The sequence below is a fragment of the Nycticebus coucang genome, chromosome 14, assembly GCF_027406575.1.
Source record: "Nycticebus coucang isolate mNycCou1 chromosome 14, mNycCou1.pri, whole genome shotgun sequence".
Classification (NCBI taxonomy): Eukaryota; Metazoa; Chordata; class Mammalia; order Primates; family Lorisidae; genus Nycticebus; species Nycticebus coucang.
In genome coordinates, this window is record NC_069793.1 from 69,095,468 (window position 1) to 69,116,990 (window position 21,523).

At 38.0% G+C, this 21,523-nt stretch overlaps 1 protein-coding gene across 2 annotated transcripts in view; it reads left to right on the forward strand.

Moving 5' to 3' along the window:
• The window catches only part of UVRAG (UV radiation resistance associated), a 381,997-nt gene that overhangs the window by 200,723 nt on the left and 159,751 nt on the right, over nucleotides 1–21,523 (forward strand). For both annotated transcript variants that reach the window (XM_053561187.1, XM_053561188.1), the window contains one exon: nucleotides 15,413–15,497. In XM_053561187.1, coding sequence (XP_053417162.1) covers nucleotides 15,413–15,497 — 85 coding nt within the window. The remainder of the gene's footprint in view (nucleotides 1–15,412; nucleotides 15,498–21,523) is intronic.

The window sequence follows — 21,523 nt, forward strand, 5'->3', positions numbered from 1 at the left end:
AGAAAGACTTCTCTAGCTCCTACTTTACCATTCCTTTGGGAAAAGTGATATTCTTACGAGAAGTACTGCAGAGAAAATATATTTTGTCTGGCTATGAGAAATTATCTGCATTCCAATACAGCTTCCATATTATATAAGTGAGAGATTGATGGAATGATGGCACTTAAAATCATAAGACATCATGAATCAAGTTCATTCTCATAAAGTGTTAGAATGACTCCAAGTAAGCAGACAGTAATTGTGTACATACAATACCTGCTTCCAAAGATTTCATCTTCTGTGGAAAGACACATCACATGATGCTTTCAAAGTACCATTAACTTTCCTGTACTCACATTGCCTGCTATCTGTTGCATGTATTTCTGCATATCTTAACCTTTTCCAAGATCATAATTTTCAATATGAAAACACTACAAGGTTTTACGAAGTTGAGGGTACTTTGCCCTTTTCCAAAAAGAAGAGTAATAATAATAGCTATCATGTTCTAAGTACAGTGCTCATCACTGTAAAAGATGTGATGTTATTTAATCACCACACTAACTTTATAAGGTACATGCTATTCTTTTTTAACCTTTACAGTTGAGGAAACTTTAGGTCAGGGTCAGAGAAGTTTAAATAATTTACTTAGGCCAGGTGTGAGGGCTCACACCTGTAATGCTAGCACTCTTGGAGGCCGAAGTGGGTGGATTGCCCTGAGCTCAGAGGTTCAAAACCAGCCTGAGCCAGACACCCCATCTCTACAAAAAAAAAAAAAAAAAAGCCAGGCATTGTGGCAGATGCCTGTAGTCCCAGCTATTTGGGAGGCTGAAGCAAGAGAATCGCTTAAACCCAAGAGTTGGAGGTTGCTGTGAGCTATGATGCTACAGCACTCTACTGAGGGCTACAAAGTGAGACTCTGTCTCAATAAAAATAATTAATTAATTTAAATTCATGTAGCTCATGAGAGGCAATGTTGGTATTAAAATCTTTCTGTTCATTCCCAAACTCTAAATCACTGTATAACACTACCCTTTTATGAGTAGTGTGATGTGTAAAGCTCATGGAATATATATTATTCTACAATAGGGTATAAAGATAGGGCAATGTCATTCAAGTATGTTGCTGGTTGCATTTTTGCCTGTTATGACAGAAGGAAGTCCCAAAATGTCTGCGATCAGAACAAAAGCAAGTAAACCTCTAAATATTGATTCTATTCTATTTGAAAGACTGAGGTATAATAATTGCTCATATTTATAGAATAAAAAAACAAGCTTATATGAATTGTTCTAAAAGAGAATAATAGTGCCAGGTAATATCATATCTTTTCTATTCTTTTTTTTTTTTTTTTTTTGAGGCAGAGTCTCAAGCTATTGCCCTGGGTAGAGTGATGTGGCGTCACAGCTCACAGCAACCTCAGACTCTTGGGCTTTAGTGATTCTTTTGCCTCAACCTCCCAAGTAGCTGGGACTACAAGCACCTGCCACAATGCCCGGCTATTTTTTGGTTGTAGTTGTCATTGCTGTTTGGCAGGCCTGGGCTGGATTTGAACCCGCCAGCTCTAGTGTATGTGGCTGGCACACTAGCTGCTGAGGACTATTAGTAAGGACTAAATGAGGTCAAGAATAGAAAAGATTGGTAAGGACTAAATGAGGCAATCTTTTCTATTCTTGACCTCATTTAGTCCTTACTAATAGTCCTATGAGTTAAAATATTCTTGACCTCATTTAGTCCTTACTAATAGTCCTATGAGTTAAAATTTTTTATTATCCTCCTAATAATAAAGTTATTATATATTATTATCCATTTCAAAGATCAGAGGATTTATCCAAAGCTACTTAGCAAGTTATGACAGAGCCTGTGTTCAAAGTTATTGGTGCCTAACTATGCTGTAAAGCAGGGGTCCTCAAACTTTTTAAACAGGGGGCCAGTTCACTGTCCCTCAGACTGTTGGAGGGCCGGACTATGGTTTAAAAAAAAAACTATGAACAGGGCAGCGCCTGTGGCTCAGTGAGTAGGGCGCCGGCCCCATATGCCGAGGGTGGCGGGTTCAAACCCAGCCCCGGCCAAACTGCAACAACAACAACAAAAAAACTATGAACAAATTCCTATGCACACTGCACATATCTTATTTTGAAGTAAAAAAATAAAACAAGAACAAATACAATCACACCGCCACATGTGGCCCACGAGACACAGTTTGAGGACCCCTGCTAAAGGAAGGTTATAGAATATTATAGATGTCTGTTCTAGTGTTTTAATTCTGACAGTAAAGTCAGTTGCCCATTCTTGTATCTCTTTTTTGTTATGTAGAGAAAAAATGGTAATATTCAAGTTTTTAATCCTTATTTGTCTTGAATGATCAAAAGTGTTGATTTTTAACAATGACTTTGTACTTTAGGAGCTTTTTTTCCTTCACTTTTATATATGTTTTTGAGATGAGAATTATTTTGTATTCCTTTGAACTTTTAGAATTATCAGAGGATTAAGATCCAGTGTTGACACTGTGGCCCTTAAGTAGGACAAAGAGTTGGTATCACTCTTATCTCCTTTGGGAATCTTTGTAGATTGTGGTGATCAGCATTGGAGAACGGGAAAGAGAAGATGGCTAAACACACATAACTAAATTTATTTACAGGTAGATCCTAATTGACTTTTTGGAGACCCCTGTTTTTCGTAGTAGTTATGCTAAATAGAGACATTAGTTCTTGTATATACTTTCTAAACATATTCTGTTGTACATTTGTGTTGAACATTATTCTTGTACAGTTACATGAATGTGCTGTAGTATTGAGTGAATCTTGAGCCAAGGTAAAATAATCTTAGAAGTACCTGAGCCACTGGTATTTGCTCACATGAGGGAGAAAATGTATTTGTCACTTCCATTTGCAGTTTTAATTTAGTGTGTTTGCGAAACTGTAGTGGAACAATTTGCTAATATGAATATTATAATTTCTTACAGGGGTCCTCAAACTACGGCCCGTGGGCCACATGCAGTGGTGTGATTGTATTTGTTCCTGTTTTTGTTTTTTTACTTCAAAATAAGATATGTGCAGTGTGCATAGGAATTTGTTCATAGTTTTTTTTTTTTTTTTTTTTGACTATAGTCTGGCCCTCCAACAGTCTGAGGGACAGTGAACTGGCCCCCTGTTTAAAAAGTTTGAGGACCCCTGCCAGTACTTAGTGCATGTCTAGGTACTTGGTTCTGAGCCCATCGGCTCAGTTAGAGTATAAAGTTAGTAATCTATGCTTTTTTAAAATAGACTAATTATGTGTTAGAAGGAGGAGAGAGTAAAATAAGGAGCTCACTATAGTTGATCGTGAGCAATCCTTTGAGACAACTCACTACCCTCAGACCAGCCAAGTAATCTGTGCTATTTAATGTTGATTTTGTTACTGAGTCTTCTGAATGACTGTAAAGGAATTTACTTAACTTCTGTATCTTTTTACACACCTTTTAGTAAAGGTAGGTGCTCATAATGGTAGCTTAGGAATTAGTTTGTGTAAACATTTGAAGGAAACCAGGTGCCTGTGTTTTTCTTTGTGAAAATTTATTGCAATAAGATGATTTAAACAGCAAAAAGATAATTTCTTTTCTTTTTTTCATTAAATCATAGCTGTGTACATTAATGCAATCATGGGGTGCAATGTGCTGGTTGTACAATGTGCTGGTTTTATATACAATTCGAAATATTTTCATTAAACTGGTTAACATAGTCTTCACGGCATTTTCTTGGTTACTGTGTTAAGACGTTTATATTTTACACTTAGTAAATTTCACATGTACCCTTGTAAGATGCACCACAGGTGTGGTCCTACCAACTACCCTCTCTCCACCCATCCTCCCAAAAAAGATAATTTCTATCCATGCTCCTGACTTGCTGAGTGGCCACATAATTCCAAGGGGCCTCATTATAAGTTTTCCTTTTTTATACCTTAAAGGCAGTGGTTCTGAACTTCTGGTCTGTAGCAACTTCCAGCTGAGTCATGAGCTGATCTTTTCAGGTTTAATGGTTAGTAGTGTATTCTAATTTCTGGAAGATAGTAGTAGTTTAACTTACGGTTTTTAATATAAAACAGATTTATCATCATTAGTATCTCAAGCCAAGTAACCTTTCCATTAATAATTCCATGTTGTTTTACTGGGTCTCTTTGAGAAGCAACACTATCAAAATTAGTTTGCTGGAAATTTTGTTCAAAAAATGGATGAAACATTGGTTTTAGGGAAATTTGCTCAGTAGAATCTAGGTTTTTTAATAAATAGATGTTATTAAAAATCTAAGAATACTCTGGTGCATGGGAAGAGGTGTTAACTTTATAAAAGCAAAGTCCCTTTACAAAATCTTTGCAGGAAGAAGCTACTTTTTAATGCAGTTAGTTTCTTGATTGTAAGAATGACCATAAATTTATTACTTTACAGTTAGAAAGTGCTTGTACAAAGATTATCATATTTGATCCTTAAAGCATCCTTGAAAGCTAAGTAGGACAGATGTTGTTATCTTAATTTTATATACGAGGTACTGGGAATGACTTGGCTGGGGACTCGCAGACAATTGGGAGTAAGGTTGAGAAGACACAGACCTTCAACTCCAAGTTCTGTGCTTTTCTCACTATTCCATATTACCTAAAACCTTATAAAATTCATTCATTGGAGTCCTACATTAATCCTAGGAAGCAGGTAGTTTTTATTGAAATCCTGTAACATGCCAGATATTTCAGTTATTGTATATCATTTGATTCTTAAAATAGTCCTAAGAGATAAATTTTACTCTTTTTTTCTAAAAGGACAACTAGAGCTCAGAGACACTTTCCAAGGTCACAAGTACAGATCTGAATTCAAAGCTAGGTCTCTCTTCCTCCAAAATCTTTTGTGTTTCAACTAAGAAAAATACCATTACTGCTTTCTCTAGTAACTATCCAACAGATAAGCTGACAGTTTGCTGTTTTCCATTTGTCCTTTGAAACATTAACTAGAGAACTTTGCAAATATTCATTTTTATTATAGGATAGTTGAAGTAAAAATATTCCCCTCAAATCGCTTTGATTTGGTAGCACCTTAAGTTAATTAAGAGATGTGACTTAAAGATGTGCCATTTTCTCAGTTTGTCCTTAAACAAGTCATTTAACCTTTTTTGGCTTGCTTTCTCTTCATAAACAAAACAAAAAATTCTAAATTATATAGTCACGCTTCTTCCAGCTTGAAGATGCTTTTTATCTCAGAAGGGTAGGATTGACAGAAAGGATGGGGATCTGTCTGTTCACCTTTTTTATGAATATCTTTGTGATTCAAAGACTAATGTCAATGATATATTTCCCAGGATTTTATAAAAGATTAAAAAAGAATTCTCCAACCCAAGTAAGTATATCTATAGCTGTCAACTATTTAACACTGGAAATAACTTATTAGAATCCCCTAACAATTTAAAGTCTTCTGTTTTACTTAGATTTTTTAAAAATTCCCTTTGGTGAGCAGCCACAAAACAAACAGATTTTTTTGGTGACATAGAATGTAGTAGAGGTCATGTATGTCTGATTTCATTGTTCTGATGTGGGGAAAGAAATTACTCTTGGTAATTTCAGCAAATAAATAGTTATTATCAACATGAGAAATACTTTTTGAATTCCTTCAAAATTAAAGGACTTTAAAAATCTCCTGACATGAGTGCATAAATCCTGAAGTCCTGAGAATTTATGCTAACTGCAGTAAAAGACAACTTGCGGCCAGGAGCAGGGTAGACGTGGTGGTACAAGTGTGAGTCCTAAGTAAACTTATAATTTTATTTCAGTTTCTTCATAATTGTAAAGATTGGGGCCAGTGATATCTTATTTGGACTTTAGAAAAGGCAGACTGTCATATTTTAATCTCCCCCTTTTGCAGTGAATGGTACAGATACGTAAAAATATGTTTTAGTTTGTCTCATTTTTTCTCAACTCCCCCAAACTACTGGAAGTGGCTTTTACAGAACATATATTTACAATTAGATGGTTCAAAATAGAAGTAAAAAGATATTAAGGCAAGTATAGTAAGTGGGCAGAGCATTGATATTTGTTTTTCTGTATGTGTGCCTTTATTCATTATTTATGGAACATTTACAATGAGCCAGATACTGTCTGAGATGTTAGAATCATAATCACAGGTGTGATAAGTATGTGACAAAAATATATAGAGGGTGTTATAGGAACCCAGAGGATAAACATCTGAAAATCACACTAACAGGTAAAGGAAGTGACACACTGAATGGAGAAGAACGTGCACGAGTCAGCTAAGTGAAGGAAGTGAGACCTTCCAGGACAAATGGGCGTTTATAAAGAGGCACGGAAGTAAGGTTAGGGGACTTTACATAATTCTAGTAAAGGAAGGCAATTTCTGCAACTAAGAATGTATTTGAGTAAGTGTCCATTGGAGAGGCCAGAGAAGTAAATTAACTTTATACTGAAAGATTTGGAGATGCATTGAAATAACATGCAGATTTCTCAAGGACAAAAAAGAGATAGGACTGAGTTGATAAATATAATACAGAGTGCAGATTAGATGTTATATTTTAGAAAGTTATATTTGCACTGTTGAATGTAGAGGACACTCAGGAAGTCATTACAGTAATCCAAACAATATGCAATTTAAATCAAAACAGATTAGAAATATAAGGGAAAGGAACAGAAAGCACGTTCTCTAGGAGGAGTTCATGAACTTAATTATCAGACTTTCATATCACTGCAGCTCTGATGGCATTTCAGAAAAAGAGTTCGGGGCGGTGCCTGTGGCTCAGTTGGTAGGGCGCCAGCCCCATATGCCGAGGGTGGCGGGTTCAAGCCCCGCCCTGGCTGAACTGCAACCAAAAAGTAGCTGGGCGTTGTGGCCGGTGCCCGTGGTCCCAGCTACTCGGGAGGCTGAGGCAGGAGAATCGCCTAAGCCCAGGAGTTGGAGGTTGCTGTGAGCTGTGTGATGCCATGGCACTCTACCGAGGGCCATAAAGTGAGACTCTGTCTCTACAAAAAAAAAGAAAAAGAGTTCAAAAATTGTTTTGAAGGGTGGACTAGGTGCTGGTATTGGTGCATACCTTCCTAAGGGGAGTAATTCTCAGGTGACTGGTGATATTCAACATGAGGTACATAGCACTTTTTCTAGGATAAGTTGGCAAACTTCATTGTCTGACCTCATATAATAGATACTATTGTAATAGTTTACTGGATTAGAGAAGAGAGGAAGAGAGATTGGTTAGGGTAGCTTCTAATTTCTGGTTTGGACAGCTAGATGGATGGTCAAATCATTTGGCAAGACAAGTACTAAAAGAGAAGCAGGTATGGGGTGAATAAATAAAAGGGAAGAATTAAGATTTCCAATTTTTATTTATTCATTATTTTGAGACAAGGTCTTGCTCTATCACCCAGGCTGGAGTGCTGTGGTATGATCATAGCTCACTATAGCCTTGAACTCCTAGGGCTCAAGTGATCCTCCTGCCTCAGCCTCCTGAGTGGCTGGAACTATAAAAGCACATGCCACCACACCCACCTATTTTATTATTTTTTTTATTAGAGACAGGCTCTCAACTATGTTGCCTAGGCTGGTCTTGAAACTCCCAAAGTGCTGGGATTACAGATATGAGCCACTGCACTAAGCTAAGATGTCCAATTTTGGATATTTACCTTGTGAGTGAGACAGTTAACAGGAAACCAATAAATAAACTAGATAATGGCAGATTCTGACAAGTACTAGCAACAAGCTGTGTTGATAGAAGATAACTATGGGAAACCATTTTTACAGTGGCTCAGAAAAATGTTTGCTTAAGAGTCAGCCTTTTGAGATAGAAAAGCTGGGGTCCAGCAGAAGGACCAGTAAATGAAAAGGCCTGGATGTAGGAAGGGCTTGACCTATGGAATAAAAAACAGGCACTATAGCTGGAAAATAACATATTTAGGGTAGCATGAGATAGGTTTAGAAAGAGAAGGAATTCAGAGTATCTGCTTTCTCTATTGAATAGGAAGACAATGCTGAGAAAATGACACAGGGGCAGAGGACTTTACATTATTAGTGGTAGGCAGGACTATGAAGGAATCCTATTATTTCAGGATAGTGTGATGTGAGGTCATTATTCAATTATTGAAGTTACGGGAGAGTTTGAGGATTGTAGGAAATGTGTGGAATAGTCATCTGTAAGACTAGGAAAGCAAACTAATTAGTGAATTATAGTATGATTACTGAAAAGTATGCCTATTTTTGCTCTGTGGGTATTAAAGTCAAAGCAATCAGCAGTTACGATATGTGATTTTTTTCTACACACTTGGAACTTCATGGGGGGGTGGACACAAGAATGTAAATAGTGAACAAAAGTGAAATTATTCCCATTTTATAGATGAGGAAAATGAAGCTCAGAGAAGTTGAAACTTTAGTTCTAGTCTAGAGTCTTGAAAGTAGCATAGGTAGAATTTCAACCCAGATCTTTATGATCCCCAAGTCCATAGGCTTTCCAAATATAGTACACTGTCTCCCCCAAGATCTGCCTGTTGTTCTTAAGACTAGAATTAGTTTTGCTCTCAGCGGTCAAGCCAATTGTATAGGAAAGGTATAATTTCTTTCACATTGCCTGTTATGAGAAAGTCTCTCTGTTCTTTAAGGACGGGGGAATTCTCTTAGTGCTAAATTCTGAGAGGAATTTAGCCTGCAGTTTCTTTTTCTTTTTTTTTTTTTTTGTAGAGACAGAGTCTCACTGTACCACCCTCGGGTAGAGTGCCATGGTGTCACACAGCTCACAGCACCTCCAAATCCTTGGGCTTAGGCGATTCTCTTGACTCAGTCTCCCAAGCAGCTGGAACTACAGGCGCCCGCCACAATGCCTGGCTATTTTTTTGTTGCAGTTTGGCCGGGGCTGGGTTTGAACCCGCCACCCTCGGCATATGGGGCCGGCGCCCTACCCGCTGAGCCACAGGTGCCGCCCAGCCTGCAGTTTCTTATTTGCAAGATATTAAATATCACAATGAAATAAAGTCATTTGCACAAGTTATGATAAGGGATATCTATTAACCCTTGAGAAAGGCAGTGTCATAAATCATAGTACAGAAGAGGCATTTCTACAGGGAGGGAAGCTCAAGTACTTCAAATATATTGCTTTGTAGTCATCTGGTTTGATGTAGAAAACCCAGAAGAAAGACAGTTTATTGGTTTTAACTATAATTTTGACAGGAACTGGCCATTGGCCAGTCTGAGACCAAACTCTCTGGTGAGAGAGCGCCTAAAGCGTCTGCATTTTATTTTGTTGATGGAAGCAAGATTCATACTCTTTAGTTACTAGCTTTATAGGAGCCAACACTGACATTTGATTGTTAAAATTATAGTACCTGACTTGTGTTCTGCTGAACATAGGAGCTATTTTATTTAACAGAATGGAACATTGGTATATGCCTGGGCAGGGCCAAGTATTTCAGAAAGCTGTTTTAGAAAATGATAAACCAAGCACATGCATTTGCTTTCCTTCTCTCCTGATAACCCATTGATATGATAGTAAAGATGTGTGTGTGTGTGTAAAGAATAAATTCTTGGTGGTGATGAAATAAAAGAGCATGCAATTGGAATAACACAGATATTGACACAGTTCTGATATAAAGTAGAGAATACTGTTTGGATGAATAAATTAGAGTAAAGAAAATCCCAGGCTACACCGCAGATGGAAAAGGCTGCAGTGGGGGGTCCTCGTAGAGAAGCGCTCTGAGGCTTCAAGCCTGGAATTTCTAAATATAGAGGTTATGAACTAACTAAAGCAATAATCAGACTAGATGTGTCTACTGGCCCATTCTCATCCCTCTGTGTATCTGGAGTTAAACTCCCTATAAGATTGGCTGTAGCTGCTTTCTAAATATAATGGATTCTTGACCTGTTTAAGTCCCATAGTATTTAACATGGTAGAAAAGCAGAGCAGAGCCTAAAGTGACTGTGGACTTTTATAGGCAACCCAAAGGAAACATGAAAGGCAACTCTACTCAGGAGTGAAATACTCTAAAGCAAAAATCCTGAAGTAACATTCTCTTTGACAGTTGGAGTAATTTACAGTGAAGGTAAACCACCTTCTGCCAGCACATAAACCCTGAAGGAAAGCCAAATTGTCACAGGACCTCCTCATTTATACTAGCTGGCCTTTATGTAAATAAATCTTTACAGCGTCAGAGGAAACCTGTACCAGTTGTCTATACTGATCAGCCTAATCAGTTATGTATGGGTTTGAAGAGATAACTACATGAGATGTTTTCCATAGCATGAATGAGACCAGCTGAATATAAAGAACAGAGAACTTCTACAAACATAAAATTAGTATACTTAAATTTGACTGCCAACTTCTGCCTAGAACATAGAAAGCTGGAAGAAGTTTCATTTCTACCCTAAAAAGAAGAAGCTGGGTAATGTACAAAGTCATAATTTTTCTTAAGTCCATCACAGACCTAAGATCTCAGGGCAACCAAGTAGCCTGATGTGTATGGAAGGGCAAGCACCTCCAAGGAGAGACAGGATATGAGTACTGCTAGTGGCAGAAGATAGGAAAAAGTTGGGACCGCTGTGTAAGAAGGTAAAATAATTCAGCTAAAGCTTTCACAGATTGTTAATTGTCAGGTGAGCTAGAGTGTGACTATAACAGATGTAAGGCAGTTCTTACCTACTTGCAGTTTTTTCTGCAAGGACCTCTATTGGATAGTTGCGAGGAAGATTGAGGCCAGGGCAGGAAATGAGAAGTATAATTCTGGAGGAGTGGAGTAACTGGCTGCCCTTACAAGGAAAGGATGAACCTTCTTCTCTAAAAACTAAAGAATTAAATATCTGGAGGGAGACCTTCTTATGGCTGAAAGAAGAAAAAAGAAGTAAAAACACTACCCTTTGAGCTGGAGTAGGAAACCGTCTTGGTCCTGGACTATTAGAGGTCTCCTATTTTGAGGGGAAGGGTAGGATCATTTAGAAAGCTCTACCCTGCTACCCACATCTAAGGTGCTCTTGGTTGGACTAAGATAGCAGAGCAACCAAACTAGAAAACAACAGAAGGTAGTCACAGTAGTTTGCCACTTGGGGAGAGGCAAGAACATGATGATAGCCCCTTATATAGATACAGGTTCCAAGGAATATCTAAATCTTAGGATAGTATAGGACCGCTAAGATAAAGCCTCTGGAAAATCATGTTTGAACTCTCCAAAAGGAGAAAAGTTTAAAGAAATTTGTGAGTGTAGCGCACTAATGGTAACCATGGCAACTTACGTCACTTCCTGATAGGATTTACTCAATCTCCAAAGTAGCAGTAAAAGAAGAGGTGTGCTTTTTTCTGGGCATAAATACTGTTCACTTCATTCTCTGCTGCCCTATACATGATGTTCAGCATCTTAAATAAATTTGGAAACAAAACAAAAACTCATTACTACCATCAGTGTCACTCTCAAAATACTAGAGAAATAGAAAAAGATTCACAAGTGACTTATAAGTTGGGACTTACAGAGAGAGAATTTAAAATAACTATGATGAATATACTACAGGGTTTTGTTGGTAGATGAACAAATTGAGAATTTCATCTGAGAGATCAAAACTGTAAGAAACAGTGTAATGGATATGCTATAAATAAAAACACAATAACAGAGATACAGAATGCCTTTGAAAGACTAAACTCATCAGTAGACTTGACACATCTAAGGAAAGAATTAGTGAGCTTGAGAATAGGGCAGTTAGAAATTACCCAAACTGAAGCACAAAGAGAAAAAAAGTGGAGGTGGGGGAAGAACAGAGCATCCAAGACATTATGGATGGGACAATATCAGATGGTCTAATAAAACACATGTAATTGAAATCATAGAAAAACAGAAGACGGGCGGCGCCTGTGGCTCAAAGGGGTAGGGCGCCAGTCCCATATGCAGGAGGTGGTGGGTTCAAACCCATCCCTGGCTAAAAACTGCAAAAAAAAAAAAAAAAAGTAAAAAACAAAAGACAGAAAATGGGTAGGAAAAATACTCGAAGAGATAATGACCAAGACTTTTATGAAAATAATGAAAAACATTTAATCGCAAATCTAAATAGCTCAGAGAACCACAAACAGGATAAATTTAAAAAACACATAATCACACACCTATACACTCAGACCATCATATTCAAGCTACTGAAAATCAGAAATGAAGAGAAAATCTTAAAGTTAGCCATAGAAAAAAGACACATTTCGGGCGGCGCCTGTGGCTCAGTCGGTAAGGCGCCGGCCCCATATACCGAGGGTGGCGGGTTCAAATCCGGCTCCGGCCAAACTGCAACCAAAAAATAGCCAGGCGTTGTGGCGGGCGCCTGTAGTCCCAGCTACTCGGGAGGCTGAGGCAAGAGAATCGCCTTAAGCCCAGGAGTTGGAGGTTGCTGTGAGCTGTGTGAGGCCACAGCACTCTACTGAGGGCCATAAAGTGAGACTCTGTCTCTACAAAAAAAAGAAAAAAGACACATTTCATACAGAAGATTGAAGATGAGAATTATAGCAAACTTCTCAATGAAAACCATGCATGCAAGACACAAGACAATGAAATGACCTTCCTTCCTTCCTTCCTTCCTTCCTCCCTCCCTCCCTCCCTCTCTCCCTCCCTCCCTCCTTCCCTCCCTCCTTCCTTCCCCTCCCCTCCCTCCCTCCCTCCCTCCTTCCTTCCTTCTTTTTTTTTTTTTTTTTTTTTTTGACAGTCTCACTATGTCATCCTCAGTAGAGAGCTATGGCTTCACAGCTCACAGCAACCTCAAACTCTTGGGCTTAAGCGATTCTCTTGCCTCAGCCTCCCGAGTAGCTGGGACTACAGGCGCCTGCCACAGCACCCGGCTATTTTCTTGTTATAATTGTCATTGCTGTTTAGCTGCCTGGGCCGGGCTCAAACCTGTCAGCCTTGGTGCACATGGCTGGCCCCGTAACCACGGTGCTACAGGTGCCGAGCCAAAATGACATTTTTTAAAACATTAAAAAACAAAAATACCAACACAGAATTGTATATCCAGGAAAAATATTTTCTAGAAGTGAACATAAAGAGCCAAATGAGAGTGACTCACAACTGTAGTGCTACCATTCAGAGAGGGCAAGGTAGGAGGATTGCTTGAGGTCAGAAATACAGAGGCAAGCCTGAATAAGACCAAGACCCTGTCTCAAAAAACAAAAAAAGAACAGACTTTTTCAGGTAAAACTAAGAGCACCTTGTACTTTAAGAACTGTTAAAGGAAATTCTTCAGTAGAACTCTACACAAGGAAATTGAAATTTCAAGAAACAGTTGAAATGAAAGTATATATAAAGGCATTTTTTCCCTTACTTTTAATTACTCTAAAAGATAATTGACTTTCTAAAACAAAAAATAACAATGTTCATGGATTTACTGGTATACATAAAGTAAAATGTATGAAGAATTTGAAGACTGAGGAAAGGAAGAATTAGGAGTGTATTATTTTCTGATTTTTATATTTTACACGAAGTGATATAATATTACAGATTAAGTATACATATGAAAATCTGAAATCCAAAATGTTACAAAATTTGAAATTTTTGAATGCCAGCATGTGCTCAAAGGAAATGCTCACAAGAGCATATCAGATTTCAGATTGTAGATGAGTATAAGAACTGTACAAAAAACACCCACATTCTTCACCCAGCTTTACCTATTGTTAACATTTTAACCTATTTCCTAGCTACTTAGTACACTTTTTAATTTAATTTTCCTTTCTACCACATTGCAAAGACTTTTTTCTTTTGGTTATGTAATAACATAGTCTACAGAGTCTTTTTTTTGTTTGTTTTTGGCCGGGGCTGGGTTTAAACCCACCACCTCTGGCATATGGGGCCAGCGCCCTACTCCTTTGAGCCACAGGTGCTGCCCTCTACAGAGTCTTTAAGACTGAGGAGAGAGACACATATTTCTATTTCTAATCTCTATTTGTGGTTTTGCTACCACTATTAGAGTTCAGGCAGCCTAGTTTATCTAGGATGAAGAGTAATATTGCAAATTTCTATAGTGGTAGAAAAATTTGTATTTCTTCTAGTGAAAGTATGTGGGGGTGGGGTAAGGATGTTATCCGAAACGCCTAATAGCCTGTAATCCTAGCACTCTGGGAGGTGGATCACTTGAGCTCAGAGTTTGAGACCAGCCTGAGCAAGAGCGAGATCCCTTTTCTGAAAAACAGCCAGGCGTTGTGATAGGCACCTATAGTCCCATCTACTCAGGAGGCTGAAGCAAGAGGATCACTTAGGCCCAGGAGTTTGAGGTTGTTGTGAACTATGATGCCACAGCACTCTACTGAGGGTGACAAAGTGAGACTGTCTCCAAAAAAGATAAACCCTTATAAAATCATTAGGTGAAGATTTGGAGAGGAATTGTATTGTGCACTGAAAAAGAAAAGTGGCATTCTTAAGTTCTGTTTTGAAGGCCAAGTTCCCAACTTGTTGGTCTTTATAACAGATGAGAGAGAAGAGAAAGTGCTTAGAAATATGCTGGTAAGTTTGGTAGATTTAATACTAAAGCAATTGATCAAAATAGTTGACCAAAATACAGAGGTTAGTGTCAAACTCTGTACTTTGGTCAATTAAACTTTCTGTTCTTCCCTATAGGAGGAATATAGAAGAGGTTAGGTCACCTTTTCTTATAGTTTCTGAAACTATACTGTAAGATCTAAAACTTAGTGTATCAGTATCTAAAACTGTCTTTCTGTGCTTCAGGGCCTCTGGAGTTGTTATCAGGCCCAGATTGTCAAAGAACATAAGAAGCTCTCATTTTCTCTGAGTAGGTAGATGTAAAAGGATTTTATGACAACAGAAATGAAGGCATATAAACACAAATATCAGTAATTAGAATGCTAAAGCAAACACTTAAAGGAAATGTCTAGTAATGGAATTGGGGCATAAGGGTATCAGTTAAAATGTGGGATATTCCTATAATTCACATTCATGAAGTTAAATTTTATACAGCCATAATCAGACTATCTGTCACATGTAAAAATGCTTGTGACATAATAAAATCCGAGTATACATTTCTTGTATACAGTGATTTTCACTAACACTTCTGATATTTATGAGCAAGATGAAAGTTCATACAAACGATACTTATGAACTATATTATTGTAGTCACAATGCGGGGGGGGTTGCTTTCTTTTTTATGCTTTCAGTAATGTACAGCATTTGTGGTTAATGACTTTTTTATTTTTTAAATCTCACAGTTTCTTGGTCAGCAAATCCAGATGTCTCTGTAGGCAGAGTGTCTTGGGGTGCCTACTTTTTGGCACCTACTAGAAGTTGGATTTGTATGAAAAGTGAACGAATAGAGAAGTTTATTCTAGTTAATCCACCGCTCAATCCACTTGGCCTATTTTTATTTCCCTCTTACAGTCAAGGGACTGTGCTTTACCTCTTTGGTTATGGTTGAGCCGTGCTCTCTGCACTGTTACATTTGAATTTGTCTCGTTTTATCTCACTGCAGGAAGTGCATTTTCAACTGAGCACCTCAAGCTTCAACTCCAGAAGGAATCGCTAAACGAGTTGAGGAAGGAGTGCACTGCAAAAAGGTAAACTCAACACTGAGAATAATTGCTGTGAGAACAGATTTGTAAAAGTAGCATTTTTTGAAAACTGTTGGTATTAATTTATATTCCATACATCTTGGTGCCACATTCATTTATTCAACAAATATTTATTAAGCAACTACTTTGTGTCATGTACTGTGCTAGATGCCAGTTATGAAAGCTCCTAGTAAGTTGTCATACTTACATACATGAATACTCTTCTGGTTTCCTAGGCCACAGTGCTATGGCTTAATGTTTGAATCTTTCCCTCCTCCTATCTTCTTGTACATGCAATTTAGTTTATAGTTGTTTTTCAGTAATTTCTTCAAAGTTATTCCTATTTCTTTTTTCCCTTCCCCTTACCTCCCCTTCTCATCCCTCTCCTCCTGTCCCCTTCCCTCCTCTTTTGTGAGACGGAGACTCACTTTGTCGCCCTGGATAGAGTCCTGTAGTATTTTAGGTCATAGTAACCTCTGAACACCTGAGTTCAAATGATCCTCTTAACTTAGCCTCTGGAGCAACTGGGACTACAGGCATGGCCACCACAAAGCCTGGCTAGTTTTTCTTTTTTCTTTTGTAGTAGACATGGAGTTTCACTTTTTCTCAAGCTGATCTCGAACTCCTGAGCTTAAGCAGTCCTCCTGCCTCGGCCTCCCTGAGTGCTAGGATTATAGGCATGAGCCATTGCACCCAGCCTTAGTCCTGTTTCTTGTTAGCTCGTTTAGATTCCCTCAATTGCTCCGAGATGATCTCTAATATCAGTCTATCTTTTTCAGTTCATCCTCCAAGGTATCAGAGCTCTCTTCTTAAAATATTATTTTGACCTTAGTTTTTATACTCTAAATATATGGCAATCTTTTGCTTAACTTTTAAATAGCCTTTAATAAGTTGGTGCTATAGAACTGCAGTTAATTTTAGTCACTCACCCAATCTTTATCAAACAAATGCTAATAGTTTTTCTCTTTTTGACCCCCTAGACACACCTAATTCATTGCCGCTTCTATTCTTTAGCTTCATGTTCACTTATGCTCTCTGGAAGGTCCTCCCATCCTACATTTTTCTTCAAGAAATCTTAGTGATTGAGGATTCAAGAATGTTAGACCTGGAAAGAACCAAAGATATCAAGGCTCTGGAAGTTGCTTATCAGCAAAGCCAGGCCTAGATCCCATTGTCTTCAGTGCTGCTTGAGATAAGAAACACCAAAGTGTTTTTTCTAACTCTCACACCCTACTCAACACTTTTGATACCAGATTCTCCAGGAGACACTCATTGACTATCTTATAATTTGTTCAATTCTGACATAGTCTACCTGGAGAGAGTATCAGATCCCATAGCCCAGTTGCATAAGACCCTACCACTACCACATCAGATGCCAGTGGTAAGCCCCAGTCTGTTTTAAATAGGGGTTCCCACAGCCCTCACCTTAAGTGTGATTAAGTTGCTAGCGTGAATCACAAAACTCAGGGAACCATTTACTTAACAGCTATTGGTAAGGGATATTACAAAGGACACAGATGAATAGCAGATGGATGAGATGTGGAGCTTCCATGCCTTCTTTGGGTACACTACCCTTCAGGAACCTCCACAGTCAAGAAGCTAGTCAAATCTTGTTCAAAGATTTTTATAGCTCTGGATCTCTGTTCTTTCCTTCCCTGGCCTCTGTCCCAGAAGTTGGGTGGGCTGAAAGTTCCAACTAGCTAGTCATGGTCCACTTGGTCTTTCTAGTTATTTATTTGTTTGTTTATTTATTTTGGAGACAGTCTCACTCTGTTGCTCTAGGGTTGAGTATGTTGGTGTCATAGCTCACAGCAGGCTTAAACTCCTGAGCTCAAGTGATCCTCTTGCCTCAACATCCCAAGTAGTGAGACTATAGGCGTCCACCAGTAAACCTGGCTAGTTTACTTGGTCTTTCTAGTGGCCAGTTCAATCCTGAGACAGTCTAGGGGACCTACTCTAGTCATTCCTTAGCATAAACTCTGGTATGATCCAAAGCAGCCATTATAAATAACAAAAGACACATCACTCAGGAAATTCCAAGGGTTTTAGGTGCTCTGTGGTAGAAATACTGGACAAAGACTCTGTGATACCACACATGCTCTTTTCTACAACTTTTTCATTTCACTTTGACCTACAGTTTCTTCTGAATTCCTTTTGTTCTTAAATTGTTAACATAGTCGAGCAGATAATTTACTTAATGGCTATTTTATCTATTGGTCATATTTTTTTCTTTCTTTTCTTAAGAATGCTAAGGTAAATCAAAAGTCCTGTTTTATTTTTTTGTTTTTAATTTCAGGATATTATGGGGAAACAAACCTTTTGATTACATATAATCCTTTTGTGCCATTTGAGTCAAAGTTAAAGCGCACTTTGCCTGTATAATGTCCGTTGTACCCATTAGGTATAAATTTACCTATCCCCTATTCCCTGTTCCCACCTGCTTGATTTCCCTTGAGTTTTATTTCCCTATATGCACATAAGTGTTAATTGATTAGTTTCAATTTATTATTGGGTACATGTGGTATTTATTTTCCCAGTCTTGCGATAATTCACTTAAAGAATGGTCTTAGATCACCATTTTTTAATATGGCTGAGTAGTATTCCATGGTATACATATATCACATTTTATTAATTCACTCATGTATTGTTGGGTGCTTGGATTGTTTCCACATTTTTGTGGGTTGTTGTGAATTGTGCTGCTATAAACATTTCTTTATAAAATGTCTTTTTTTTTTTCCTTTTGGTAATACCAGGTAGTGACTTTGCTGGATCAAATGGTAGATCTACTTTTAGTTCTTTAAGATATCTCCATGCTACTTTCCATGAGGTTATACTAGTCTGCAGTCCCACCAGCAGTGTGTCAGTGTTCATTTCTCTCTGCATCCACCCCAGCATCTGTTGTTTGGGGACTTTTTGATAAGAGCCATTCACAGTGGAATTAGGCGATGTCTCACTGTGGTTTTGATTCGCCTTTCCCTGATGATTAGAGAGATTTTTTTCATTTTTCATGTGTCTCTCATCCATTAGTATATCTTCATTTGAAAAGCTTCTGTTGTGTCTTCTGCCCATTTTTTAATGGGGTTGTTTGATTTTTTTTCTTGCTGATTTCTTGAGTTCTTTGTAGATTCTGGTTATCAGCCTTTATTCAGTGTATAGTGTACAAATATTTTCTCCCATCCTGTCTGTTTGCTCTATTGAATGTGTGTTTGGCTCTAAAGAAGCATTGTAATTTGATCATATCCCATTTATTTATTTTTGTTGTTGCTATGATTGCATTTGGAGTCTTCATAAATTCTTTGCCAAGGCCAATATCTGTAAGAGTTTTCCCAACATTTTCTTCTAGGGTTCTCATAGTTTCATACCTTAGATTTAAGACTTTTGTCCATCGTGAATTAATTTTTGGGAGTTGTGAGAGATGTGGGTCCTGTTTCAGCCTTCTATTTGTGGCTATTCAATTTTACCAGCACCATTTATTAAATAGAGATTTTTTTCCTCAGCGTATGTTTTTGTCTGATTTGTCAAAGCTAAGATGGCTATATGAGTATGGTTTCATGTTCTGATCCACAGGTCCGGGTCTCTGTTTTTGTGCTAGTACCATGCTGTTTTGGTTATTATACCCTTTGTAGTATAGCTTGAAGTCTGGTAAAGTGAAGTTTCCAGTTTGTTCTTGTTGTATAAGGTTGCATTGGGTATTTGGGGTCTTTTCTGGTTCTGTACAATATATAGTACTATTTTTTCTAGATTTGCAGAAAATGATGTTGGTATTTTAATGAGGATTGCTTTGAATCTATACATCACTTTAGGTAGTATAGATATCTTAACAATGTGCTTCTCCAAGAGCATGGTATGTTTCTCCATCTATTCATCTGCAGTTTCCTTCCTCAGTGTTTCATAGTTCTCTCTACAGAGGTCTTTCATATCCTTAGTTAAAGATATTCCCATGTATTTTATTTTCTTTGTTGTTATTGTGAAAGGTATTGAGTCTTTGGCTTGGCGCCCATAGCACAGTGGTTACTGTGCCAGGCACATACACTGAGGCTGGCGGGTTCGAACCCAGCTTGGGCCAGCTAAACAACAATGACAACTGCAACAAAAAATAGCCAGGCATTGCGGCGGGCGCCTGTAGTCCCAGCTGCTTGGGAAACTCAGGCAAGAGAATTGCTTAAGCCCAGAGTTTGAGGTTGCTGTGAGCTGTGACACCACAGTACTCTACTGAGGGCGACAGTATGAGACTCCGTCTCAAAAAAAAAAAGGTATCGAGTCTTAGATTTGGTTCTCAGCTTGACTGTTGTTGACTGATTTATGTACATCTGTTTTGTAACCTGAGACTTTGCTGAATTTATTTATCAATTCTGGGAGCCTCGTGGCAGACTTTTGGGGATTTTCTAGATATATAAGATCATATCATCAGGAAAGAGCCATAGTTTGACCTCTTTCCTCATATGGATACCCTTGATTTCCTTCTCTTGTCTGATTGCTTTGGCTAGGACTTTCAGCACTTCATCAAATAGAAGTGGTAGTAGCAGCACCTTTGTCTGGTTCTAATTCTAAGTGGGAATGCTTTCAATTTTTCCCCATTTAATATCAATGTTGGCTGTGGGTTTGTCATACATGGCTTTTATAATTTTGAGGTAAGTTCTGTCTATGCCTATTTTGTTGATCATTCTTACCATAAAAGAGTGCTGAATTTTGTCATATGCTTTTTCTGCATCTATTGAGAGGATCTCATGTTCTTTGTTTTTACTTCTGTTTATGTGGTGAATACATTTATAGATAGATGTATGTCGAATCATCCTTACATCTCTGGGGTGAAGCCTCCTTTATCATGGTGAATTATTTTTCTGATATGCTGCTGAATTCAACTTGCTAGGATTTTTTTTTTTATTTTTCGGAGACAGAGTCTCACTTTGTCGCCCTTGGTGAAGTGCTGTGGCATCACACAGCTCACAGCAACCGCAAACTCCTGGGCTTAAGTGATTCTCTTGCCCCAGCCTCCCAAGTAGCTAGGACTACAAGCGCCCGCCACAACGCCTGGCTATTTTTAGAGACAGGGGTCTCTCTCTGGTTCAATCTGGTCTTGAACCTATGAGCTCAGACAATCCACCCACCTCACCCTCCCAACTGCTGGCATTACAGGCGTGAACCACTGCACCCGGCAGTTTGAGAATGTTTGCATCTATATTCATAAGGGATGTTGGTTTGTTTTCTTTTTTTGGTGACTCCTTTCCTGGCTTTTGTATCAGAGTGATGTTGGGTTTATAAAACATGTTGGGGGGGATTCCTTTCCTGCCGATGTCATATAATAATTACTGCAGGATAGGTATCAGTTCTTTGTAAGTCTGGTAAAATTTGGGTGTGATACCATGTGGTCCAGGATTTTTTTTGTGGGAAGATTTTTTATTACTGCTTCTCTTTCATCACTTGATGTTGGTATGTTCAGGAGTTCTATTTCTTACTGATTCAAAGGTTATGTTTCTGAAGTAGTTCAAGAGAAGAACTGGGTCATCTCATGCTATAGCTTTTTGTTTATTTGTTCTTTTTACTTTATTATTTTTCTTACATTCCAACAGGTTGTTTTTTGTGGTAAATGATAACATGTAATTGTAATTGAAAGATACAATACTTTTTTGAGGACACACCACATGTATCTTTCTTGAAATCAGATTGGCCTTATTAGTGTATTGACTATGAAATCTACATTTAATCCTAAAATCTAATCCTAAATTTTGTTTCCTTCTTTATAAATGAGTATGATAATATCAACCTACAAGAATTGTTGTAATAATTAAATAAAGCCATTTATAGGTGCTCAGTAGATGATTATTTGTACCTTGTGCTCGGCATACACAATATCCCTCTGTATATAGGCTTGATTGGCACTCTTTGGAGATATAGGTCACTACTCATGGTCGCTATTATTCTTTTTTTTTTTTTAACATAGTGATATTGTTAATTTTATTATGATAATGTAAAATACAGTGTGTTAGAACTCAAAAAAGAAACCACAACATTTGCTGCAACCTAAGATTCTG